Source organism: Plectrocnemia conspersa, unplaced genomic scaffold (assembly GCF_051122295.1).
Source record: "Plectrocnemia conspersa isolate PC_06_02 unplaced genomic scaffold, ASM5112229v1 ptg000009l, whole genome shotgun sequence".
Classification (NCBI taxonomy): Eukaryota; Metazoa; Arthropoda; class Insecta; order Trichoptera; family Polycentropodidae; genus Plectrocnemia; species Plectrocnemia conspersa.
The window spans coordinates 14,629,069-14,654,804 of NW_028277173.1; the positions used below are offsets into that span (position 1 = coordinate 14,629,069).

General features: G+C 29.9%; 2 protein-coding genes across 3 annotated transcripts; one reads left to right on the plus strand and one right to left on the minus strand.

The window, feature by feature from the left end:
- The first annotated feature begins 362 nt into the window (after nucleotides 1–362).
- On the plus strand, nucleotides 363–14,827 carry Usp8 (Ubiquitin specific protease 8). The gene is made up of 18 exons (XM_088191984.1): nucleotides 363–629; nucleotides 6,035–6,265; nucleotides 6,441–6,619; nucleotides 6,688–6,850; nucleotides 6,933–7,089; nucleotides 7,158–7,299; nucleotides 7,664–7,815; nucleotides 7,882–8,001; nucleotides 8,325–8,598; nucleotides 8,668–8,840; nucleotides 8,901–8,993; nucleotides 9,182–9,313; nucleotides 12,908–13,023; nucleotides 13,094–13,226; nucleotides 13,296–13,424; nucleotides 13,489–13,683; nucleotides 14,243–14,592; nucleotides 14,663–14,827. Exons 1-18 carry the CDS (start codon nucleotides 529–531, stop codon nucleotides 14,769–14,771), a joined length of 2,949 nt encoding a protein of 982 aa, XP_088048110.1. The 5' UTR covers nucleotides 363–528; the 3' UTR covers nucleotides 14,772–14,827.
- A 545-nt stretch (nucleotides 14,828–15,372) lies between these two features.
- On the minus strand, nucleotides 15,373–24,681 carry LOC148231990 (uncharacterized). Of its 2 annotated transcripts, XM_088191986.1 has the most exons (4): nucleotides 24,416–24,659; nucleotides 16,029–16,211; nucleotides 15,753–15,945; nucleotides 15,373–15,681 (listed from the first exon to the last, which is right to left on the minus strand). In XM_088191986.1, the coding sequence occupies exons 1-4, from the start codon at nucleotides 24,539–24,541 to the stop codon at nucleotides 15,617–15,619; spliced, it is 567 nt and encodes a 188-aa protein (XP_088048112.1). In that variant the 5' UTR covers nucleotides 24,542–24,659; the 3' UTR covers nucleotides 15,373–15,616. The 2 variants fall into 2 exon arrangements, with proteins under 2 accessions (XP_088048112.1, XP_088048111.1); XM_088191985.1 differs by lacking the exons at nucleotides 15,373–15,681; nucleotides 15,753–15,945; nucleotides 16,029–16,211 and adding an exon at nucleotides 18,696–21,083 and having other exon boundaries at nucleotides 24,416–24,681.
- Nucleotides 24,682–25,736: the final 1,055 nt, after the last annotated feature.

Below are 25,736 nucleotides of genomic sequence, written 5' to 3' on the forward strand. Positions count from 1 at the left end.
AATATTCATAAACACTGTACTTGCTTAGCCATTATAAATTAAATTAAATATTATAAAAATATTTTTTATTAATACTAAAAATAAATAGAAATGTTTAAAGGGTCCCGGAGACGATAAATCGCGATTGTCAATCGTTACGTGATTGACCTTTGACGATTCCTTCTACGGCGCAACAAACCGAATAAGTCATAGCGATTGTCGCAGCGTCAATCGCTCCCATCATTCGAAACCGTCAATCACGTAATGATTGACAATCGCGATTGATCGTCTCCGGGACCCTTATTTAATGAGTTCACATTTAAATTATTATAATTAAATTAATTCGTAAACTATTTATGGTCAAAATTCGAAGTGCTATGATCAAAGATATAATAAAAACAAAGCTGGCGGTGTCATGTTTTTTGACGTTAGCACACTCGGTTGAACTGTCTGTAATCTCGGACTGAACCGACAGTTTTTACTTTACCAAGTGCTCGACAATTAATCAAAATTCCGACTAATGCTAGTGCACCGGGCAGAAAACACAAAATGCCTGAAACGAAACTCAAAGAACTGCATATGGCCGATAGTATCGAAGACCTCGATAAAAGGTCTTATGTTCCCAACATAAGGGAGAAGAAGATCAAAGTGTGAGTATTGCGCAATATCTTAGAATCCAACACGTAATGTTATATAATAAAGTCTTTTAGTACTATAAAAAAAATGGTTCTAAGACAAAGTGTCCAGATATTATAAATGGAACGTGGGACACTCACTCCGCAGCGAAACTGTAAATTTTGGGTCCACTGCAAAATACAAATTGGGCCTCCTATCTTATCAAGAAATAAAAACATTTTTCTTATAGAAATTATATTTATTTCACAAATAGTAAAAACGTTTAATGAAACATACAAAACAAATTTAAACTAACATTATTCAACATATAAAAATATACAAATAATCACATATTTCTTTCAAAGTGATTAAATTTTCATATCCTTCTTTTATCAATTGGTACTTTTTGTTCATTCCACGAGTTTATCTTTATAGTATTAGCATATTTTTTTACATGTGATATTTCATCTAAGAGTTTTTTCTTCATTGTCAACATCTACTTGATCATAAAATTTTGAAACATATTCAAAACTTTTTTCCACAGTTTGACAATTAAGATCGTTTTTGAGACTAATCCACTTAAAACAATCACTGTGTTCATAGACAGATGTGCGAAGGTCCAAATATTGGATACATTTTTTATAAAAGCTATCAACACTGGATCTAAATAATACTGTTTTGGTCCAACCATTCTCTTCCAAAAGTCTTAATTGATTGCATACAGCAAGTGGTAGGTACTATGATTATCTATCCTTTCTTTTAATTTTCTATTTCTACAGCTACTTCAATAATAGTTATAAATATTATATATTTTAAATGTATTTCATTAAATGACATGCATTTTTCTGACGAAATTCAAGGATGTCCCTGTTTAATCAAAACAATAAAATTGTGCCGTCGCAGTGGTTATCTAGCGTTCATATTAAAACTTTTTATAACAATATTACAACTTGCAATAATTGAGAATGGAATTAAGAAAGCATATCTAAACCGAATTTTGACCAATAGGAGAGCGCAAAAAACAATAATCCACGTCAAAAGCAATAAAATCGTGTCGGCGCCGTTGCAGTGGGAACGCTCTCGTTACCAAGCGCTCCCACTGCCACTGCGCCAACACAATTTTATTGCTTTTGATTTTAGACTTCCGTGAAGTGATAATTGTTTTTATGCCTTCTTATTGTCCAAAATCTATTATATATTATATTAACAAAAATAAAATATTGAAATCTAATACACACTTTAAAACAATTTTATTTAAAATAGCATTTTAAAAATACCAAAATGTTCAAATTTACATCTGAGAGCCTGCTTCTCGATTTTGTACATATATTTCCAGAAATTGAAAAAACTCTGTTTTAACTGATATTGGCTTTATGGTCAACAGGGAAGCGAACAATTTTTGTAAAATAGGTATTCGCTCCCCTGTAGATTCATAAGCATTTATTTATTTTTTAAAACTAACAATATTTCCTCGTACATTTTTTTCGTTTTGCTTCAACAGCTCCCTATTTAATTCCTGACTCAATGTCAAACACTGTAATATCATTATCTGAATCAACAAGAATTTCGTTCAATTAAGGGATATAATCTATTCATCATTGTTTCTCCATTTGATATACATTTACCTTTGGTGCAACTTTTAAAATATAATGTATTATTTGATTTGAAATTTGAATCATTTAAAATTTGTGTTAAGAACATTTCTTCTTTCTAAGATTTTACAATTTAATTCGTGAAACATTTCTTTTCCCAGAAAAGTATTTATTGCAGAAATCTTTTTCATTAAAAAATTAATGATTACTTCAGCTTGTAAAATATTGGTATATTTTCTACTTAAAGCTTCAATAGCGGTTTCTATCGGTTTTAATACGTCTAATATTTCATTTAAAATAAAAATATTTTCATCCTTCCATAATATCTCTTTTATAATAATTGCTCTTTTGGCAATCGTGACGCATTGGGTTTACCTGTCATGTCACGATGGTTATAATATTAATAAATATATAAAAATAAATCTAATTTAATTTCGATATCGAAGGATTAAAAATCGCTCAATATTTTTTACAAGTGAATTCACCCTTGTTTTAATGTCTAATAATAACACTAGTTATATATTAAACTCTAATTTGACATCATTTTCAAGAATTATATTTTTGGCAGAACCTTTTCTAAATAATTTTATAATTTTTCCTGTCTCTTTAAGGACTTTTTCATATTTTGGTCTCATAAACAAATTCCTAGATTATCATTTTCATAATACAATTCGCCGATATTGTCTTCGTCTTTTATCACCATTATCTTCGTTATCCACATCATATTCGTTATCATCAATTTTATTTTCTACGATGAAATCAGCTGATTTGTATTTTTATACAATACATTTATGACGGCCAAATGTATTCCATGATTCAAACATAATAGATTTTCTACCGGACTTTCCCTACCAAATTTTACCATTACACTCTTCCAAAATTATTACGATTCCCGGGATTCGATGCATCGAAAACCCCGTGTATTCCCGGGAATCCATTCCTGAGTCAGAAACCCTATTATTTATCGATATAACTAGTATTTAATTCAAGCTATCAATTTGAAAGCTTCTGTGAAATGATTTATAAAGAAGATTGACTCAAATTAATAATTGAGCTATCAGCGCAAAAAGTAGTAGGCTGAAAATAAAATTTCATTGTACAGTTAAAATTTAAACTAAATACCTACTTGAAATGATATACTGTGATTTTATATAGCTCTATTTATAAAATCTATAATATTTTCATATTTCAGGTTTGCTTAAGTGATAAAGGACATTTGTTATTATTACTGAAAAGCTACAATATGATGAAAAATCACATAATAATTGCATAGTTCAAACCGTTTAGTACCCCCACAAAAGTAACAACATGCTTAGTGTTTCTTCTCGAGAAAAATATTAAATTGAGAATTCTCATTTATCCAGATATTTTCTGATGAAATTTTATAAACCATTTTTTATTATACAAAATTAAATTTGTGCAAATATTTTTAAAAGGTTTACAACCACTGCCTTTTTTATAACACTGTATAAGTAATGGCTGGTTTATGCCTTATATCCGTACTTCTTGGAAGGTTTTATTTGAGGTCTGGGAATGACAAAAATTTTTGACACTCGAACTCACCTTATTTTTGTTTATGTAATAAAAGAAGACACTCAGATAAGAAACCTTTCTGAAGGTGTTCGTGGCAAATGTAAAAATGGCAAAAATACAGTGATACCTTGGTTTTCGTTGATTATTCGTCTGAAAACAATCGTTGAAATCCGAAACCGACGAAAACAGAGGCAATTATTTGTAGTATGTGTTAACACTGGCAATCTATAAAAAAAGCACAAAAACACTAACACCCACAAAATCCAAGGCAACCGACGAAAACTGAGACAATTTTTTCGCTGAAAAAATCGAAGATAACCGTAGTACCACTGTATACATACTTTCTCAGAAGATTGAAGGTATTTGAATGACCAACAATTTTTTCATTTTCGATAATCCGAAACGAAATGTTTTTGTGAAATAGCAACAGCTGTTATTGACAGCCAAAGGGGCCCTAAAATTTTTGCTAAAACAATTGGAAAATATCAATTCTGAGCTAAGATCGAAATTTTAACGGGCAATTAAAGAGAAATTATATAATCGATGAAACCAGACATTGATGTCATCAATTAAATATTTGCAAAATCCAGAATCTTTTACCAGTCAAAAAAGAAATGACATCTTTAATTATTCTTCAAAAGCAGAAATAAGTAAAATGGAGAAAGAAACTATTCGCAGATTATTTAATGGGTCGACGAATTCAAAGGACCCTTGCGACTCCATTAAATCATTAGAATTGAAGAAATTAAAAATTTATCATTAGCGCAACAATTAGGGGAAAAAATCTTTCAGCCTTACAGAGAGTAGTGTAAGAAAATCAACATCTTACAGATTAATGGAGGGAGAATTCAAAATATTTGAATCAATGGGCAATAGAATGAATAATTTACAGTGCCTATTTGAAGCATCATTGCCGATTAAACCAACAGCAACACAAAACGAGAGGAATTTTTCCACGTCTGAAATTTTTTTAACAAAAATAGAACGAGGCTGTTTGATTTTACCTTAGATGGCATGTGTTTTTAAAGGGTTATTTTAAGAATAATATGTAATACTGGATTACATACATTTTTTCACTCACAGAAATTTCTCGAGAAATTTGAGGAGTAAAGTCGAGAATTCTCATTTCTCGAAAAATAAAAATCATCGAGAAATCAGAATCCCTAAATATTTTCAATGATTAATATAAAACATTCTAAGCAATTGTATTAAGTTGCCCTTAAATATTATTTCAAACTATTTTTTGTTGAAGTTCTGAAGTTCTGAAACTTTAATTTCTATCCGATAAAACTGATGCTCTTTTGACACTACTAGTTTGAATTTTATACATTGTTAGATGTAATAACACAAAGATTGCCTAAAAGCGTGCGGAAAACTTGCATATCATTCTTCATCAAAAATATTTTTTTCATCTATTAAAATACTGAATTTTTATTTTATATAAGAAACAGTTTCGAGTATTTTATACTGCTGCTTTAATTGATCCATATGCAACTGTACGTATGTTGGAGTAATATGCTGGGTTTACATATATTAGGATTTGCGAAAAGAAACGTCGTTTTTTATTAGTGAGTAAAAAATTATTTACAAAAAAATATACAATATTTATCCCAAAAAATATTTTTTATTGCTATTTTTGATATTTTGCAACAATTTGTAAAAATAAAACAACATCTCAATTTTCTTGATATGAAATTTTGGTGTTTAATTGGAGATTTTGGAGATGGCAATTTTTTCACAAGAGTATGTGTATTTTAATTAAAGGTACAAAATGACATTGTTAAGTCATTTTCACCCCCAAAGTGGAGTTAAAAAATATATGATATACATACATGTTTATTATTTTAAAACAAAATAATTGACACAATACGACGATTGTTTTCCAACAAGGATAAAAGAAGTCATATTATTTATGAGGATAAAATATTTAAAAAAAAAGATTGTCCTCCGCAAAGAAAGACGTCTGGTTGCATTATATAATAAAAATTATATAGTATTTTTTAAATTAACATGTAATTGTATGTTTGTTTATTTTTAAATTAACATGTAATTGTATGTAATGTTTGTGGTTTTAATAGAATTCAACACGGATCTTAACTTTAAGAGATGGAAGGGTTTGTGTATCGCGCCTTTTCTCTCTTGCTGACTTTTCGACCTCCCATCTTGGGCATAAACTAGATCTAGATAAAAGAGATGAAAGTGAGAAATGGGGCGATATATAAGCCCTCCCACCTTCCAAAGCTAAGTACCTCATTGAATTCTGTCAAAAACATAAATAGAATTATACATATTGATTTTTTGCTTTATCTTTATAGGGTTTGCAATAGTGCCAAGAAACTTTATGATGAAGCTGAAGTCGAGAGAAAAAATGGCGACGAAGAATTATCATATCTACATTATATGAAATATGTTGAAATTCTGACGCAAATAAAAGCCATTCCCGGTTATGAGAAAGAAAAGAAATACGTGTCTGATATGATTGGTTCAGATATGCCGATTCAGGCACTGGAATGGGCTTCAAAATTAAAGACCAGTCTGATTTCTAGGTATTCGATGTGATATAAAACATTAAACACAATCAAAATTTTTAGATTTTTGACTTTCAATTTTAATTAAAATAACTGTAAAGTTGAAAATATTTAGCTATGAATGTGATAAATAATTAACCATTACTTTTTGTTATCATAATCTTTTTTTAAAAAGACATAATTATTTTTCTAGGTATAAGGAAAAAGATAACTATAAATTAAATAGTGAAGCTGAAAAAATAAGACAAAAGATCAGTGCTGACATTGCTAAAGCCAAAAAAATACAAAATGAAAAAAATGTTTATGTTTACCCCAAGACAAAAAATTTAAATGTTGAAGATGTTGATATGATAAGCGATAATATAACTAGAAGTGAGACTTATTAAATTTAAAATTGTGAAGCATATCATTTACGTTGTATTAAAAAATTATAATTTTAGACAATGAAGAAATGACTATAAAATCAATCAAATTGTATATTTTGTTGAAAGATAAGAATATAAAAGTTCTTATTTTGGATACGAGAAAAAGTTCAGATTATGAAGAGTCCCATATTAGCTTTCCGCAATGCATCAATATTCCAGAAGAGTGTATTGTGGCTGGGTTAGTGTTCTCTTTATTATTATTTTTATAGAATATGAATATACCTTTTGAGAAATATAATTTTTTTATATATATTTCATAGTTTCACGGCCAACAAACTGGAAAAGAGTTTACCGAGTCAATCCAAATATCTTTGGTCTGAACGATCCAGTATGGATTACATTGTTTTGTTAGACTGGTCCAGTACTTCTCTGATTCCTGGAAAATCATTACATCTTTTGAAGACCATCTTACTAAAAGTATTCATTTTTTTAAATAATAGAGACATAACTCAAAAATGTTCACTAAAAAAACAAAATTGTTACAGTGGGACCCGCATGTGATTTATAAAAATGTGCCAATTATTCTTGATGGAGGTTTCGAAGACTGGTTGTTAACATACCCAAGCTATGTTACTAATCCCCATGTTATTCCTCCAAGTTCACACTCAGAATTCGACGACCTTCTCAGTAAGACTTACTATTACATATTTATATTTTTATTATTCTATTGGATAGTTATTTAAGTCCTGTTACTTTTAATTAATTCTTAAATTGTCAATTAAAAAATCTACTAAACAAACTGAAAATTAATTACTTAGCAATTTATAACAGTATATGACACTTGTAATTTTCCACAATTATTTTTTTTTTAATATTTTGAGTGTATGTATAGATCTTAATCGTCCCGTGTCTAATTTCATGACAATCAAACCATGTCTATTTATTTTAAGCCTAAAAAAACATCCTTGAATGGATAAAAAGGCTATTTATTAAAAATGTTTTTGTATCCCAGGCTACTTATTTATAATAACATTGTATTTATTTCCAATAGATGAAATTGAATACCCTACATTAAGTGATCCTGTGTTTCGATCTGAAAACAATAAGTCATTCGATCGATCCATGAAGTCTAATATTGAAAAAGATTTATACTCTGATTCTACGCATAAAGGTTTCAATCCTAATGTGGATAGAAGTAGTAAGGTAATTCATTTTTTTCTTTCATTCGCCATCATCTATTACCCAATAATTATGTGAATTTAATTACAGGCTGCTGCTTTACATACATATGAAGAACGTTCAAAAACAATGAAAAACATATTGGAAAAGCAAGAAAAATTAGCCGGAGTCTCGTTGAATATTGAAAAACAACGAGTTCTCGCAGAACAAGTTTGCATCTATTTTTATCTTCTTTGTCTATTTCCTTATCACTCCCTATCTCCGAATTCTTCAAGTTCCCCCTATGACGTCTGCTTGCTGTTGTACAGGTGGATTTCTCAACATCTTCGTTCCAAGAGACCTGACTAATTTGTCTGTTACAATTTCCTTTTTTGACTGTAAAATAGCAAGACACCTTGGCTTTTTAACTATCAATGTTATATTATCTTTATATCAAAAGTTGAAGATTTCCTTATACTGTTATGCCTATTTAATTATATATATATATATATATATATATATATATATGTTTATATTAATTTTATTTTTTTAAGAACTGGGAACAATTAAGAATTACTACGGAAGAAGAATCGGACAACCAATTAGAATCAAATCAACTCCGCGAACAAGAGCTCATCTCAGAAATAATGCAGTTAGAAAACGTGCAGCGCGACATGGCTCTTGAAAATCAGCAATTGCGAGATCAACTGAAAGAGTATAAGAAGAGAGAAGAAATTATCAAAGCTTCTGAAATATCGCCAATCAGTGATAGCACAGAGCCTTCTAGTGGTAACTCGAGTCCCACCGACAATAACCTGGCAACTGACGGTAAATATAATCAACTTTGATACAAACAGCCATGCTTGAATCTGAAATTTATTATTTATAATACCGCAGAAATAAGTGAACAGATGGAGCGAAACTTGGCTGCCGAAGCTCTGGCTAAAGAGAATAAAATAAAATGCATCGAAGAAGAAAAGGCCGCTCTTGAAAAGCAAAGAGAAATGATGCAAGCGGATAGAGAGAAGATTCTTGCAGATGCTAGAGAGAAAAAGAAGTTGTTATTTCAGGTATGTACGAATGCTGCTTTATATGTATATATGTATTTACATGATGACTTTTTTTAACAGCAATATGAAACTGAGAAAGAAAACTCTTCTCCGGAAATGGAAGTCAATTCTTATGAAATAAACAATTCTAGTGCAGCCATCAAAGACACAAAGGTAGCAATTTTATAAATTTAAAACTAAAACATTCTCTCGCTATTACTTGTGATTTAGTTCTATGGAGATGAACTATAAATCCGTTAATTTAATTTAATTAGGCTCTTGTACTTTGGTTTAATTTTTAGATAATTTATAAGTTTTATATGTGGTTTAAACGTATTAATTATATTTTTCTAAATGTTTAGAACTTTGATTCAAAATCTAACATTGACGTGCCACAGTTTGATAGGACTACAAAACCTCTAAACAGCACCACAGCATACGTAGAAAATATCCAAAATAAATACAGGGATTTTCAAGGAGCTTGGGGCAATCAAGTAAGCATGTTTTTTTTAAAATTTGGGTATATTTTTTGAAGATTTTATAAGGTATTGGATTTGTTAATTAAAATATAGTCACTATCAGTCAATAGTTTAAGACCAAACTATTTTTTGTTGATATTTTAATATAAATTATAAAAAAACAACATTATATTAGAAATCAAATACATATTTACCATTAAACTTAAAATTACAATTTTAAATAGTATTTTTGAAACAAAATAATATTTTTCTTTTAATTACTTTTTCATCAAAAAATCTATTATTATTAGATAATACGGCTTTAACTATTCTTGGCATTATAACAATTAAATTTTTCAATGTAGTGGTTGGTATGTTAGCCCACCTACTCTGTAATTGTTCCTATAAGGCTTTTTGGGAAATCAGTAAGTGCTGGCAAATTTTTTGATCAAGCTCATCCCCTAAAAGCTCAATTAGATTTAAATCTGGCGATTGGGGTGGCCAAATCATATTTTATAATATTATTTTTTCTTCCTTTATTTGTATAAACCTCGTGCACAAATTATGGAGTGTTGTCTTGTTGGAAAATAAAACCTTGCATGTTTAAATGTCTGCACATGGTAGCACTTGCTATTCTAAAAAAAATCCAGATTGTGACTTGTATAGTTTAGAATACACGTAAATGAATGTGCATAGATTAAAAGTTAAAAAAGTTGTTAAACTTCCGCCATCGCATATTTAACAACTGGACCGAATTAGTCACGCACATTTCTCTTATGACCCTTTATGTAGAATAAGAAAGGACGAGTCTAAAAAAATATTTAATTATTATTATTGATAATACAGAAAATAGTATATTCTTTAATTGGATAACAATATTTTTAATAGTTATAATAAATAAAGGTGGATTCGTGATTATGAATGTCGTTGCTGGTTTTGGTCTTAAACTTTTTACCAGTGGTGTATAATACAGTGAATGTGTATTACCAGTGAAATTATATTTTCATATCTGAATATATAATATTTTTACCAGTAGATATATATTTTTACTAACAAAAATAATTTAACTGATAGGTGCTAGTGAAATTATATGATACACTAAAATATCTAAGAAACTAAATTTGACAGTTGCAAAACGTCCATATACTTTCATTGTGTTAATTCGATATAACGTCACAATACTGAGAATCTAATCATGTGAAAATACACGTACCAGATCATCTATTTGTGAACAAATACAGCTTTACTGATAGTGAGCAGTGAAATTCCAAATCAATTGTTTGATACATTTTAACTGGCTGAGTTAGTGAAATTATATTTATACTAGTAAAAATATAACTTCACTGTTTAATACACATTCTCTGTAAAATATTTAAAAAAACAACAATTGAATATTCTTTACAAGAAAATATTAACTCCCAGAACTACTGACTTTTTTTTAGTAGCAATAAATAAATATTCTTAAATTTCCTTTCTCTACTAAAGCGAAATTTCATATTTTTGCTTAAAAAATATTGAAGATTTTCAGAAATGCCTTCTACTCTGGACTTACCTTTTGCAAATACTATAAATATATAAATTGTTTTACTTTTGTAATAAAGCTAAATTTTGGAAAATTATAAGTATATAAAAATATTAATTTTCCACCTTTAAATGTTTTATATAGTAACTAAAATATATAGATTCTTCAATATTTTCTTAATCTATCCTAAAGTCCTGTTCGCTTTGTAATTATTAGTAAACTTAAAAATATACTTATCTCGGTTTTATTAACAATAGGTTTACGGTTAAAAATCCATCAATTTGATGGGTGTCAAATAGATATATAATGACCAGATTTTCAAAAATAAGTTTCCGAAAATAAAAATATTGTTAATATATTTGCATTGCTAAAATATAAAAAGTCGTAAAAAAACTCCCAGAAAAAATACTGTCTGATACAAATCAAATCAGAAACCCGTCAATTATATGGGTGCCGTAAATCTAGTGTTAAGAAAAGTACTAAAAAAGTAAAAATACATCTGTGTTTCATTGTAGTATTAATGAATTACTTTTGATGTGTCATATTGTGTACTATATTAGAAAAACGTGATATTTTCTAAATGTCAACTCACTAAGGAGCCCTTACATGAAATTGACATTGCTCGTAACATTGATCCACTCCGTTAATTAATAAACTAATATTCGAATAACTCTTAACGGTATGTTTGTACATTGTCTACATGTGAGGCTTCTTAATCAGGAAGCCATACTCCGCACACTCGCTCGTGTGTTTTAAAGATTTAGAAATTGTGGGAGCGATCTTTTCTTAATTTCCCCGCGTGTCTCGTACGTTCGCAAACACGTGAACACATACTAACTCAGTCAAACGATGATCGACGATCGCCGAGTGTACTCGCTTGCGTCCAGATCATTCGGAATAAAATATAGAAATCAAATATTATACGTAATTCTGTTTTTGTTATGTCAACAATTTTCGTCATCACTACAGTGTTTCATGTCGTGCTCGTAGTTCTGTTAGTGTTAATGTTCCCGCTTTCTACGTACAACATGTTGAGCTTTGACGTTGTTTTAAAATGGTGTTGCTTATGAAAACTAAGTTTAAATTTTCATCACATTTTATTATCATTCTGTTGGGTAAAGTAAGTCCACTTAATGTGATTAAATTGTTACAAATGAAATATCAAATGTTTATGTCAGTTTATAGTCTCCTTAAACTTTTGGTAACCAAACTGACCTAGATCCTTTAATCCACTGAAACAATGTCCAACTACCATTATGTTTTAACGCTAAATATCTAATACTACAAAAACTTTATTATAATGCAAGTTTTGTGCGTCTATTTTATGGCTAATCAAAGTTAATAAAAACAAGCTCTAATGTTTTGTCCCCATTTATATTGTATTCTTAAATACTTATTTGTTAAGCAACTGTCCTTATGATTGGTGTATTGAAATTAAAATTGCTTAAGGTATGCTACAACTGGCATCATCTCTCGAATCAATAAATTGATTTCATATTTATATGTTTCAAGACAGACTTTAAAGTTTCCATTTACATAAATAAAGTACAAAGAGAAATCCATAAAATCGAATTCTCAATTTTTATTGTATTGTATACAATTATTATTTAAAAAATACACTATTGCAATCTAGATTTTTCCTGACTTTCCTGAAACCTAAATGACATTTTGAATTTGACACGATTAAACACGATTTTGAATTTGACCATCAAAATAGAATTTTTATTAATAATATTATAATTATAACCCTGGCTTAAATCGCACGTTATAATTGAAATGCAACAATAAAAATGTAAATTCTATAATATAAAATAAAAAAATCGATTAAGCAATTTCTGCCAAAAATGCATCCTTTATTCTGATAATGCACTAAGCAATCTATCCTGATCTATATATATATATATCATTTTGTGTATAAAAGACAATATGTTCTCCATTAGGCTCACTGTTACAAAATAGATTGTCTACTGCTTATAATAAGTGACAGAACCTTATAAGAAAGTAACGTCAAATCCAACATTATATTTGATAAGACGAAATATTAACATTGTTATTAAAAGTTTCATTGAAATACAATAGGGTATTTAATATATATTTGTTATTTCTAGGGAAGGGGATTAACGGGTCTCAAAAATTTAGGAAACACGTGTTATATGAATTCTATCATACAATGTTTAAACAACACTTCTTATTTAGGGAAATATTTTTGTGACGGACTATATAGGTATAAAAAATATATGTTATAATCATCACTCGAATCGAAATAATAAATACTAAATTATATCATTGTTTAGAAAACACATTAATGTCGGTCCAAGAAACGACAAAGATAACAAGACTCATGGTGCAATAGCTGAAGAAATAGCAGCTGTCGTTAAAGCTCTATGGTCCGGACAATATCGATTTATATCACCGAAAGATTTAAGAGTACGTATTATACAATATGTTGAGATTAATATTTTTAACATCATAATTTGTATTTTTTTAACTTTAAAGAACATTGTCGGAAGACACAAGAGCATGTTCCGAGGCATCGAACAACAAGATTCTCACGAGTTTCTCACAATTCTGATGGACTGGCTACATGACGATCTTCAAATATCCGCCAATCAGCATATACATTCAGTAAGTAAAAATAAAAATAAATTTTAAAGTTTATGACATGTTATAATATGTTTTATTTTTATAGGATAGACTAGCTGCTGCGGACAAGGCTTGGCTGGAATACACCAAGTCCAAAGAAAGTCTCATCTTGAAGTTGTTTTACGGACAAATCAAATCGACAGTGAAATGCTTGATTTGCGGCAAAGAGAGTGTTACTTATGACACTTTTTCAAACTTATCTCTAGAACTTCCAAGCAATGCAAATAAGTGTTCGCTTAGTGTAAGTATGAAGGATATTAGGAAATTGTTAGTACAAAGTCTGTAAAATATTACTAAAGTGATATTTTTATTTAACATAGTCACGGATTAGTAAGCGTGGGAAAGAGTTTATTAATTCTAACGTCATAGAATGTCTCTTTTTGAGCACACAGTTTTCGTTTCCATCTTCTTTATAATAATAAAGTCTATCGATCATTGAAAGAAATTAACTTTTTATTGCTAATAAAATCCATACCTGTGTAATATTCGCTCTCAGTATACTTTGTTTACAGTAGACATTTTGAACCATTTTCTCGATAATGTGGCAAAATTCTGGCACATTTTTGACAGTATGTTCTCGATCTGAATCCTTACAATAATTTGCTCCTTGCAGATCAAGTAATTTGAGTCATTCATTGTGCAACGCCATATATTAATAATAGACTGTCTATTTCTCATGAAAAGGATTATTTATATCATAATTAATAATGCTTTTTGTAATGAATTGACATATTACACAGCAACCTAATAATAAAATATATTGTGTAGTATATCATATGTGAAATAATATATTGTTACAGGACTGTTTAGAACTATACCTGAGTGATGAAAACATTATCGGATGGAACTGTCCTCTTTGTAAAGAGAAACGAAACGCCATAAAGAAATTAGACATATCGAAATTGCCTCCCGTTCTTGTGATACACTTCAAGAGGTTTTACGTAGATCAAGACTATAACTCAAACATATACAGAAAAAAGCAGACATACATAGACTTTCCGCTTAAAAACCTAGACATGAACTATTATGCACTACCCTCACATCAAAACAAACAAAAGACGATGTACAATCTGTACGGTGTCTCCAATCATTACGGTTCGATGGAGGGTGGCCATTATACTGCTTTCTGTAAAAGCAGTATCTATTCAAAGTAAGTATTTGATTGTGTGGTTAATGTTGGTTGTAATTGATTTTTATATTCGGTTGTGATTATATTTCAGATGGTTCAAGTTTGACGATCATTCGGTCACCGAGATATCGTCGAATGATGTTGTGTCGAGTGCTGCATATATTTTATTTTACACGACTGATAGTGCCTTGCAGCAATAGAGAAAATATTATGTTACATTATTTATATGTTACCAAATATATTATCTTTAATTTGCTCTTTGTTTTTTTTAATATGATGCGAAGAGAAAATGCAATCTTATGCATTTGTTTAATTGAAAGATCTCAATCTACACTATAATTCTATTTATCTGATACACTAAAATATTAAATGAAACACTAGCTATAGTCGGTGAGATATTTTACCTTTTGCTTGGTCGCATGTTAAGTGACGAGAGTGAGTGAGAGATAAAAGTATGATATTGTATGCCTAACTAGCTATTTTCAATATTTTAGGTCAACTCAACTTAATAGTTGTTTAGATAACAGCAGTATATTTTTCAATATAATTCAAGTACTTACAAGATATGCATCGAAAACAAGAAATAAATTTCTGAATTCAAGGAAAGATGCTAGTTGCAGGACAATTATTTTACTTAATTGATAAGATAATGAATAAAAAATAGTTAATTTATTAAGTTGGTTTGCCACAAACTTCAAGGATAGTAGTCCTGCAATGGAAGGCAGTTAGTTGTGAAGGCATTAAACTGTTCACTGTATAGCATATTTCAAAGCAAGGTGTTGGCGTAAAAAAATAAAACAATTTATTTTTATATAACTTTTTCGTAATATTACTTCCCCCTAGCATCCTCAATCAAATACATCACTATCCATAGTAATTTATATGTTATACACAAGGCAAAGGCTTAAACTGCCACATACATAATATTTTAATATGGAAAAAATAAATGTAAAACAACAAACAATAAAATATTTGAAAAATGTATTTAAAACCTACATTGTTCATAAGTAGAAAATAAAATATTATTGTCTAAATATCACAAAATTTACAAATGCAAATCAAAATTGTCTTCATCTTCTTCTTCCTCGTCATATTGTCGATTGCATGAACCTATAAAAATATAATAAATTCAATCAATTTAATCTCATAAACCAAAGTTAAGTTATCTCATAAAATAATACCACTGTAAAAATCCTTAAGCACGCTTAAATCCAATTCTTTAGTATTGATAGCAGATTTTTCCTGATCTAACATCTCAACATCGACAGAAGTTGTATTATCGTCATAAGTTTCAACTGAACTTTCTATAATAATGGCATTTTCTTTTTCCTTAATTTTGCATTCCAGTTCATATTTTATTTGCATTATTTCAACCTATAAAATAAATATAAAGTATTAAATCATTGAAACCAATGTAGCTGTCATACTCATAGTAATAAACTGTTATTGATACATACGCTCAGATTTATTCTCTGTTCTTTGATTTTCTTTAGCATTTTTGCAAGCCATTCTTCATTTGAGATTATTTTTAACTCTTCTTCAATTACGATCCGCAACTCTAGGGCGCTCGATCCGGTATTGACAATTCTCGCCATCAGAGCCGAATTCTGCGTCAAAAACTCGAGTGTTGCCATTATCAACTGTCAAATATAATGCTAAAAATAAATGTTCTGAATTAATATGTTTATTTAAATTCCTTAAATATTAAACAAATATAAAATATGTTATATTTATTTTTGATATCTTAATATAATAAATATACGTCATTAAAAAAATGTATTATTAATTATCAATTTAATATTAATATCCCCCTTCATTGATTGAATTGTAAGATAAAAATAGGCAGCATCCACGTGCATTTATCGACATAAGATCACATAAACGCGAGCAGGTAGCGTCAGAGTTGTTATATTTTCTTAAATATGGTGTAACAAATAAAAACATTAGTTAGCTTATAAGAGTTAGTATCTAAAAATGGCCGAAAAGCATTAAATAAATATCGATTAGATAAAAAGTCAATAAATAAACATATGTGAGTATATATGGAGCCGAGAAATAAAAGATGTGGAAATTAGCGTCTATTTTGCGAGACAGTGGTGCTGCTGGAAGAAAATGATTTTATGTTTGACTGCAGCGAAATGGCGTTTATATCAATAGGTATTGCAACACGCAGCTTCGTATATTAGCGTCTCAGACCCAATGGCGTAGCTTGGAGACGAAGCGCCCCAGGTGGCATTTGCTTGGGGCAGTATCTTCGTGATAGAAGGACCGTTCGTGTAATGTGGTTTTGGTGGACGGATGGTGACAAGTGGTAATTACATATAGATTGAGCCACTGCATTAGTATTTTTATTAAAAGTGTATAGAGTTTACATATTTGTTATTGAAATATAAGCGAGTGAACGGTGGACAATGCACCACCGGCCGTTGTTTTCTCATTAAGATCCACCAAAAAAATGTGCTGTCCGTCACGTCAGTGTAACCAGAGTGCTTCCAAGTTTTGGCCATAATGAATAAATAAAGAACAAATTAATTGTCCCCCAGTGTTTTTAAGCTGAATGCGCTAAGAAATAATAATTCACGAATAGCTAATAGTTAAAGTTGAATATATGAAAACAATAAACAACAGTTTAACAACTGCTGATTTTACGACCCAACCGTTCATAAAATGCCACCTCTATAGATAAAATTATTTTTGACCAGTTTCTTAGAATTGGTAAAAGTTGAAGATACAATAGATGCTCTCCATTGTTTTTCAAGTCGAGCACCTGCTTAAGTAATGAAATGCCTAATGAGCTTAACATATTTTATCAAACTTGACTTTTGTACATTTTTTTGTATTTGAAGGGAATATAGCATAGCTGGGGAGGTGTCAAAAGGGGCCGCCCGCCCCGGTAAGTTTTCGCATATTGTAGACATGTATTAAATAATTGTATGGGGGGAAGCAAAGTTAACAATGTTATGAATTTAAGTGAAATATTGAACATATAAAAAAATCTATAAAAACCGTCAGATTAGGAGCAAATGTAAAATTTTCCAATTTAAAAAATGCTAGTTATAATGCTATGAAGAGCGGCGTATACCGCCGTAATTTTTTTCAGAGCAGTCGTAAGTTGGAGCATCGATCCGTATGGGATAAATTCAAAATTGGCACAGCAAGCGCTGCGAAACAAACTAACGATTCATTCTCGCTTTCAGTTTAATCTTTATGAATGCTTACATTTACATTTAAAAATAAATGTTTTGTCAATTTTAAATAATCAGTGTTTCTCAAAATGCTGGAATATAAACGATGGATGTTTTAATTGTAAAAATAAACCATTAAATTCCAAATATGTTTATTAATGAAAATTAACAAAAATATATCCAAAAATACACAAAAATACATAGTAACTTGAAAGGTTCAAATGATACATAATTTTAATGTATTTCTATATATTTTGATTTAATATAATATATACCTTTGTACGCTTTTAACATGAAAAATGTATACAATATAAATAAAAAAAAATTCAGGTACAAATCCGTTATTGGGTACCACCAGAATATGTATACTTTTTTCTAAAATTTAATATACATAATTGTTTCTTATTCATAAATACTAGTGGTTTCTCAAGTAGAGAAATATAATTTAGCTATTTTCATGCATATGCAACAAAATAATACTTAATTTTCATCTTAGAATCGTAATACGTATTTTAATGCATTAAAAAGACTAACAATGAGAAACATAATTTTCTGTTAATACAATCAAACACGAATGTATTTTAAAATAAATTAACAATGACAGTAACAATTAATTTCAAAATACACAGTTTACACATAATTTGTATATGTAACTATAAATAATTGAGGCAATTTGGAAATCAATCACCTTTGAAATATATTTCTTATAAATGTACATATACATATATATATTTAATATTTAAACATAAAAATTTGAAATGTATTAACTAGTTTTAATAACCATTACAAAATATAGAATGTATATAAAGTATACATCACACTATCTGATTCAAACACAAGTATCGATTTTATAATATATTAATTTAGGAGGCAGAGTATTTTCAGTTAAATAAATAAAGATCACCAAATACTTTTCTAATATAGTTTTAAAAAAATCTCTTTTTTATTTTCCAGAGAAGAAACACCTATTTTTAGATAAATTCTAAAGCCTAACTTACAAAAATATATCAAGAATTGCTGCAAAATACATTGAATAAAACATTACTATGATTAAAAAATCAGATGGCAAAAAGGCTTTTTACAAATAAGCATCAAATGAAAGAAAAATCGTTAGAAATATTAGTTTAATAAATTATCTTTAACTTATATTTTCTAATGTCAATTTCGACGTGAAATTTTTGTAGTCCCGACAAATCTATAACAAGGATTACGAGATGATAGTATTATTTGCAGATTAGCTGCCTATTCTACTTCATGAACTATCTTAGAGTAATAATATTCCACATTAAACTACTACTAGTTGCTTTTTGAAGCAAAAGCCCTAATATAGAGTGAGTGTCTTGTCATTTTCTCAGAAAAAATATGCAAATACACTGATACAATTTAAATTGAAAATCATCTGAAATGGATTATTCGTCACGTTTCACCTTTTATACAAATTTAAAAATTATAATCCATCTCTAAATATATAAAAATGTGACGTGTCTCGTTTACAAGACATGAACTATGGAATTATAAATGTACATCCATCTATCAAAAGTAAGGTGTTTTAAATTCGCTTGTCAGATATTTATGAATTAAAAGTAATGTGAATTAGCTATAAAATATTGATGGAATCTACTTATTTAAAACAAAACTTCTGACGAACCCCTTATTTACTATGAAGCAATTATATGAGAGCATTTATATACATTCAATATAGCTCCGGATTTATAATTAAATAGGATTTTTTCGTTTTCTCCCCCGACGTTTAACTTCAACCGGTTTACTACTCTCTTGTGGAGGATCGTCAAAATGTGTTTGTATATGGTTGATAAACAATGTTATATCGTTGAATACCAAATCACAAATGTTACAAGTGTTCTGTTCGTGCGTCTGCTTGTTTTTCCCTTTCTTCTTCAACTTATCCGAATGCGAATTTATATCAGTCGTTGACACCTGCGACTCTTGAACAGTGTTTGTTGTCGGCAAAACGTAAGAAGGATCGCCCAACAATATAGGATCGATATTCAAAAACGTAAAATAATCGCCGTTTTCAGTACTTTTCGACATATCATTGTTGGCAGTCTCGTTTATCTGCTTGGCGGAAGTTCCGCGCTTCTTGTGATTCTTCTTCTGCTTCTTGTGACTGATTCTCTTATCGACCAGCGGCGAATCCTCTTCTAAGCATTCTTTCCTGTCAACGGTGGCGATTATTATTTTACCCGGTTGATCGTTAGGTTTTATTTTGTACTTCTTGTTTTTGTCCATTTCTACAATAGGTTTATCTTTAACTGATACACTTTTGGAAGTTGCCAGCTCCGCATTTTCTTGAGACTTCCTGTAAAATAATCCGACAGGATATGGCTCCGCTTTATTATCCTTTTTCAATTTGTTTTTTACAGACTTCATCTTTTCGGACAAAACGCTTATGGACATATCTTCTTCTTCTTGATTGAGAGGAACTTCGGTTGAAGTTTTTAATATATTTGCATTCAAGTTTAACATGTTTTGAGGTATCATATTTAGTACGTTCTGATTGCATTGTAAGTAGTTAGGTGGCAAAACTATTAAATTATTGTCCAAAGTTTTAACTAAATACGGTAACTGCTGCGTATTATTCATGACATTTGGAATAGGTAAAACGTTAGTCTTAGAAGTAGAAGGTAAATCTTTTTGTGAAATCTGTTCTATATCTACTTTAGCTTTATCGTTAATATCTACTTGGCTACATTTGTGATTTTTAATTTTATCTTTTTGAACAAATATTCTGTTGCAAGTCTTACAAGAATATATCGAATCGACATCAGTTACATCAAAGAACGTAATATTATCCGATAGCTCTTCAGGTTTTTTCTCATCTTTATTATCTATTGTATTATCTTTTTCATCATTTTTCACATCTTGAGGAAGCGACTCTTGACTATTTCTACTCGATTTATTACGCAGATTAGTTTTCAGTAGAGCCTCCTTCGGTAGTTCTTTTACTAGATTTGGTTTTTCAAACTTTGTCAGTACGATTTTCAAGTCTTTCAAAGGAGTCTTCTTGGGTTTTAACGGTTCGTCTTCTTTCATATCTTCACCTTTGAAAGTCGACAGAGATTCTAAGGCTTTTTTTACCAACTCGTCGCAATACTGATCATTGGATATATTTTTATCAGCCAAAGTTTTTTCCCAATCCTCGCGGGTCTTTTTCGTTCGCTCCGAACATTTGATTGATTTTTTTCCTAGTTTTTTAAATAAACTCTTCTGTGTATCGATGCACTTATCGGCAAACTCATGGAACTCGGCCACTTTCGCCGTACATCGGTAGCATGTCTTGTGAGAGAGATCGTCCCACTCGTCGATCTAGAAAGACATAACAGAAAAATATTATTTACAAATACACGTTTTTTCTAACCCTTTAGGTGACGAAATTAGATATATTGGTATTTGTATCTATTTGCCGATTTCGTCATTGAAGAATGAATTGGATACATTTTCAATGAGTTGCGAGGTATTTACTTCAGTATTTGAAATTAACGAGAAATATAGATTTTTCTCGATTTTGTTAGTTTTAAAAAATATTCATATGATGTCATTGCAAAGAAACCGAAATTAATTTCGCTTTATTTAAGCTGTAGAAACTAAGTGCATGTCGGCAAAAGTTGGCCAGTCAGTGGTCGTTTTTTAATATTTCAATTTCATTAACCCTTCAGGCTCGTATGCCTGAAACAGATTTTCAGTCCCAGGGACGTCATCTTTTTTTTTAATGGAGATAAAGGTAAAATTCATATAAATATTTGATATTAGGTTTTATAGCATAATTTTGATCAATTAATACTTTGAGAACCACTGGAATGCTTTTTTATTCAGTTTCGATATAAAAAACAACATTTATCATATTTAATTGGTAAATGTTGTTTTTTTGTTTTGAAAACATTTTTTTTGATATTCTGGGCAACAATGATTTTCCTTCCCAGTGGTTGTCAAAGTTTTTTTATTTAAATCGTAATAAATTATTTAATTTCAATAAAAAAATATAATCTTCTTTCAAAAAAAAAGGCTTTCTGTTAGTCTACTAAGTAGATTTTCAGAGGGTGTTCTATGTGTCGGCGCCGTCGCGGTGGGAATAACACAATTTTATTGCTTTTGACATAGATTTTAGACTTCTGTGAAGTGATAATTGTTTTTGTGCCCTCCTGTTGACTAAAATTCGGTTTGAATATACTTTAACCAATATTCTCAAATCATAAATCCGTAATAATATCGGTAAGGATAGTTATATTTTTAAAACATGAAAATGTATTTGGACTTCTGTAGTGAAAATATAACTTCACTGAAAAATACACATCACTGTAGCATTTATACATTGCATATAAATAAATAATGATAAGTATATAAATACATATATTACTACATGTGGAAAAGTCGAAATCATATAATTTTATTAGCACCTGCCAAATATAATATACTTCAACCGATAAAAATATATATCTACCAGTTAAAATGTATTCCGGTATGATTTCACTGAAATGACATATTTAAAAAAATATTTTCTGAATAGATTCAATACTTTTTTTTAGATTTTCCTTGAGTGATTACCCGAGAATTTCTGGTTTAGAATCAGTGACGTAATTTTAGCTTTTTTCTAGACATATTCAAGGGGGGCAAATGCCCCTAGCTGCCCTCTATGATGTCTATATAACTATGGAACGCCTGGAGCGATTTTAACCAAACTTATTTACTATCTGAAAAAAATGTGGAGGTTAACCATCCCTAGGCCACTAGGGGTGGGGAGTGACATGTAAAAACCGATATTGGTGTCGAATCCATAGTTTTCGGGTTCGCTGAGATGACTAGTGACACTCCGAAATCCGTTTAAGTCCAATTTAACCACCCATCGACAAAGGGGTTGAGAAGGGAGGAAAATAAACTGTCAAAAAAAATATTGGTATTGAATCCATAGTTTTCGGGGTTGCTGAGATGAATAGTGATACTCCGATAGCCATATAGACCAATTTGATTTACTACCCATTTTATTGAAAATAAATCCAAAAAAAAGACATGACCGGGAAGGGATTAACTAGTCTATGTATGCACTGTCAAATCACTTCAGTACACACAAAATAATTTATGAACAATGTAACTAGTTATTGTATGCTCTTTTGTTCGGTGTTTTTAAAAATATTAAAAATTAAATAAATAAATATATAATAGAAATGAAGGTAAATCTTATTGCCATTAATATAATCCTCCTTTCAAGTAGATTCGTTGCAGTTATTCACGGGGTGTCACTGTTCTGACAAACACTCGCTCACTGCCGCTCGCTAACACCTAACTTGTCCAACGCTAATATTTTTTATTATTAGCTCTACGATTAGTCGCTCGCAATTAAGTTGGTTGTTAAACACGCCCGTCTGCCAAATCTTGTTCGTTGATGATGTAACTAGCTTACATCAGAAAGTTCACTCACTCACTAGTTAAAGCATACATTATCTAGTGAAAGTATACATGAAATGTAGCATTGTAAGCTAAATTAAAACTCATAGTTAGTGCATACTTTGTCTAGGCATTTTATACTTATAAATACATTTTTGGTTCTGTTTTAATACTTTATATGCACACCGAAGGGTTATATGTATATATTACTGGAGAATGTGAAATTTATTGCGTGTGTAATTTTATCACGTGTATTTTTTTTAATTTACACATAGTGGATCAACACCTTTACAATTATCTAGTAACGAAAAACCAAAGGTAAAAATATTAGAAAAAAAAACACTTGTTTTATATACAAAAAACAGTGATTCTACTAGTCATTTAGAATTACCATATTTGTTCAGGGCTGGCTCAGATTTTTCCCGAAGCCCTAAAGGGATACATACTGCCGTTAGATTTTCTTTTCATACATATCATAACTCAACGGGTGCATTCAGTGAACACAAGTCAGCAAAAATACATTGCGACGTTAGTCCAACTGTTCACAGACATCACATATTTTGTTACCCACTAAATAATATTTTCCCGAGTATCACTTTTAGGAGCTAATTTTGACAGAAAAGAAATTAGCATTCCTAAAAGGATGCATCTTGTTCCAAGCAGTGCAAAACAGGAAAGCAAATATGGCAGGAAAGTAGTTGAATTTATTGAACTATAAGATAAAGAATTGATGGCATTAAAAGAAGCACGTCACACATGGATATGGGGTGCATGAAAGTTTTAAAACCGTATTTGAAAATTTACATAAAAGCAAATTAAAGGACCAAACATCCGCTGAAAAACATTTTCATGTACCAGTTTTTAAAAAATAATATAATAGTGTATGTATATTTTTACTATTTGCTATTTTATTGAAGTTATTTGGGAATGTAATGAAATGCATCAAAATAGTTTTACAAGAGTAAAGCATCATTATATATAAGCTGTATTATTATTTTTCCAAACGAATGTGATAATTAGTGATTTTATTTCCATTTTAAATGTATCAGAAATAGTTAGCAGTTCAAGTCGTAGGAATACTATATCGAAGCAATTCAATCTTTCCCTAGCATACATATCGATAACGATAAATAAATAAATAAATATCGATAACGATAAAGTAATATAATATTAGATACAAATAATGACAGATAAATATTGGCATGTTATTTTTTTTATGAATTAAAAGTAGAACTAAAGCGACATATAAGAGGGCATACAACGAGCATCGGCAGGAGAATTTTGATTTTGCCAGCGAGTCCCATTGCACCGAAGATGTTGACGAAAGGTCCATCTGAGACTCCACACAGGCGGCACTCTTTCGACAAAACGCTCGAAGAAAGCATCGCGCCTCAAACAATGTTGCCATAAAGCGCTAGCTTTCGGCCGAATTCCTGTTATTTTCAATTTGACAACACTACCCCAGTTGTTTTACTTGACAACCGGATCAGTGCTACCACCCGTAGCGTCACTCGACGCCGCACTCTTTTTAGCTAAACGATTTAAAAATATACAAACTAAAGTAAGTGCAATATTTATTCAATTTATATTATTATCATTAATAAAAATATTATTAATATTTAAATAGTATTGTTATTGATTTATTTTTATTTCTAGATTAGGTGTGAGAAAAATATTTAAATCAGCAAAAAACGTTTTCTTAAATCAAATAAATAATTAACCTAACAGCACCATCCTATATTTTTTTTAATAATGCACATAAGTCAAAATAATACCGTATTGGTGACGGCAAAAAAGGTTTATGTGAGTTCGATGCTAAACTATGTATCAAATTGGCAGACTCATATACGCATTACTTAATTGGAGACTTGGTCGTGGCATTGCTTCTTAATCTTTCATTTTTACCTTTTTTAAAATGTCAATTGAACCGATGGTAAATTGAGAATATTTAATTTTTAAGTTTAAACTCGAATCAAAACACATCGTAAAAAATGCGCGACAAATAATATATTTCACATACTGAATTGCGCAAAATAATTTAATTTTTTTCCTATGGCGATGAATCTCTCAAAAAACACAATTTTCATGATTTTTTTAGTAATATGAATTACGAAATACTACTAAAAAAAGTAGCGTGGCAAAAACATGCTTCAAAAACTAAGAATATGATCTTTTCTTTTTTTCACGCCGTCCAAACACATCGTGTATTGATCATTTGCTTACTTGCAATGAATAAAAGATTATATACTGTAATAAGCCAACATATCATCGTCTGTCAATAAATTAATTCAAAGACGATTCGTTCCTAGAAGCTTATGAATTGTATATGATAAACTGCAATTTATATTGTCCAGTGCGTATTTCTGGACAATAACATGTCACGTCGAATTCTTTTTAAAAATAAAAGCCAGTAAGAAATATTTATTGAGTACATAAGGAGATTGACTTTTTTATTATGAATTTTTCCCTGTGGGAGCCTAGATTTGTGATGGCCAAACTTAGTGGCAATTGAGTAACACTGGCGTGACGGTTATTCTCTCGAGTGGCAGCCCTGGTAGGGCTCACAACGGGTCCTTCCGC

Bases quoted from the DNA above. Each gene is read 5' to 3' on its own strand.
- Usp8 (XM_088191984.1), top strand. From the start codon at position 529: ATGCCTGAAACGAAACTCAAAGAACTGCATATGGCCGATAGTATCGAA. The intron at 13,024-13,093 runs GTATAAAAAATA...ATCATTGTTTAG, and splicing joins TTTTGTGACGGACTATATAG to AAAACACATTAATGTCGGTC. The intron at 13,425-13,488 runs GTAAGTAAAAAT...TTATTTTTATAG, and splicing joins CCAATCAGCATATACATTCA to GATAGACTAGCTGCTGCGGA.
- LOC148231990 (XM_088191985.1), bottom strand. From the start codon at position 24,541: ATGCTTTCTTCGAGCGTTTTGTCGAAAGAGTGCCGCCTGTGTGGAGTC. The intron at 21,084-24,415 runs GTATGCCCTCTT...ATGTCTTTCTAG, and splicing joins TTCTCCTGCCGATGCTCGTT to ATCGACGAGTGGGACGATCT.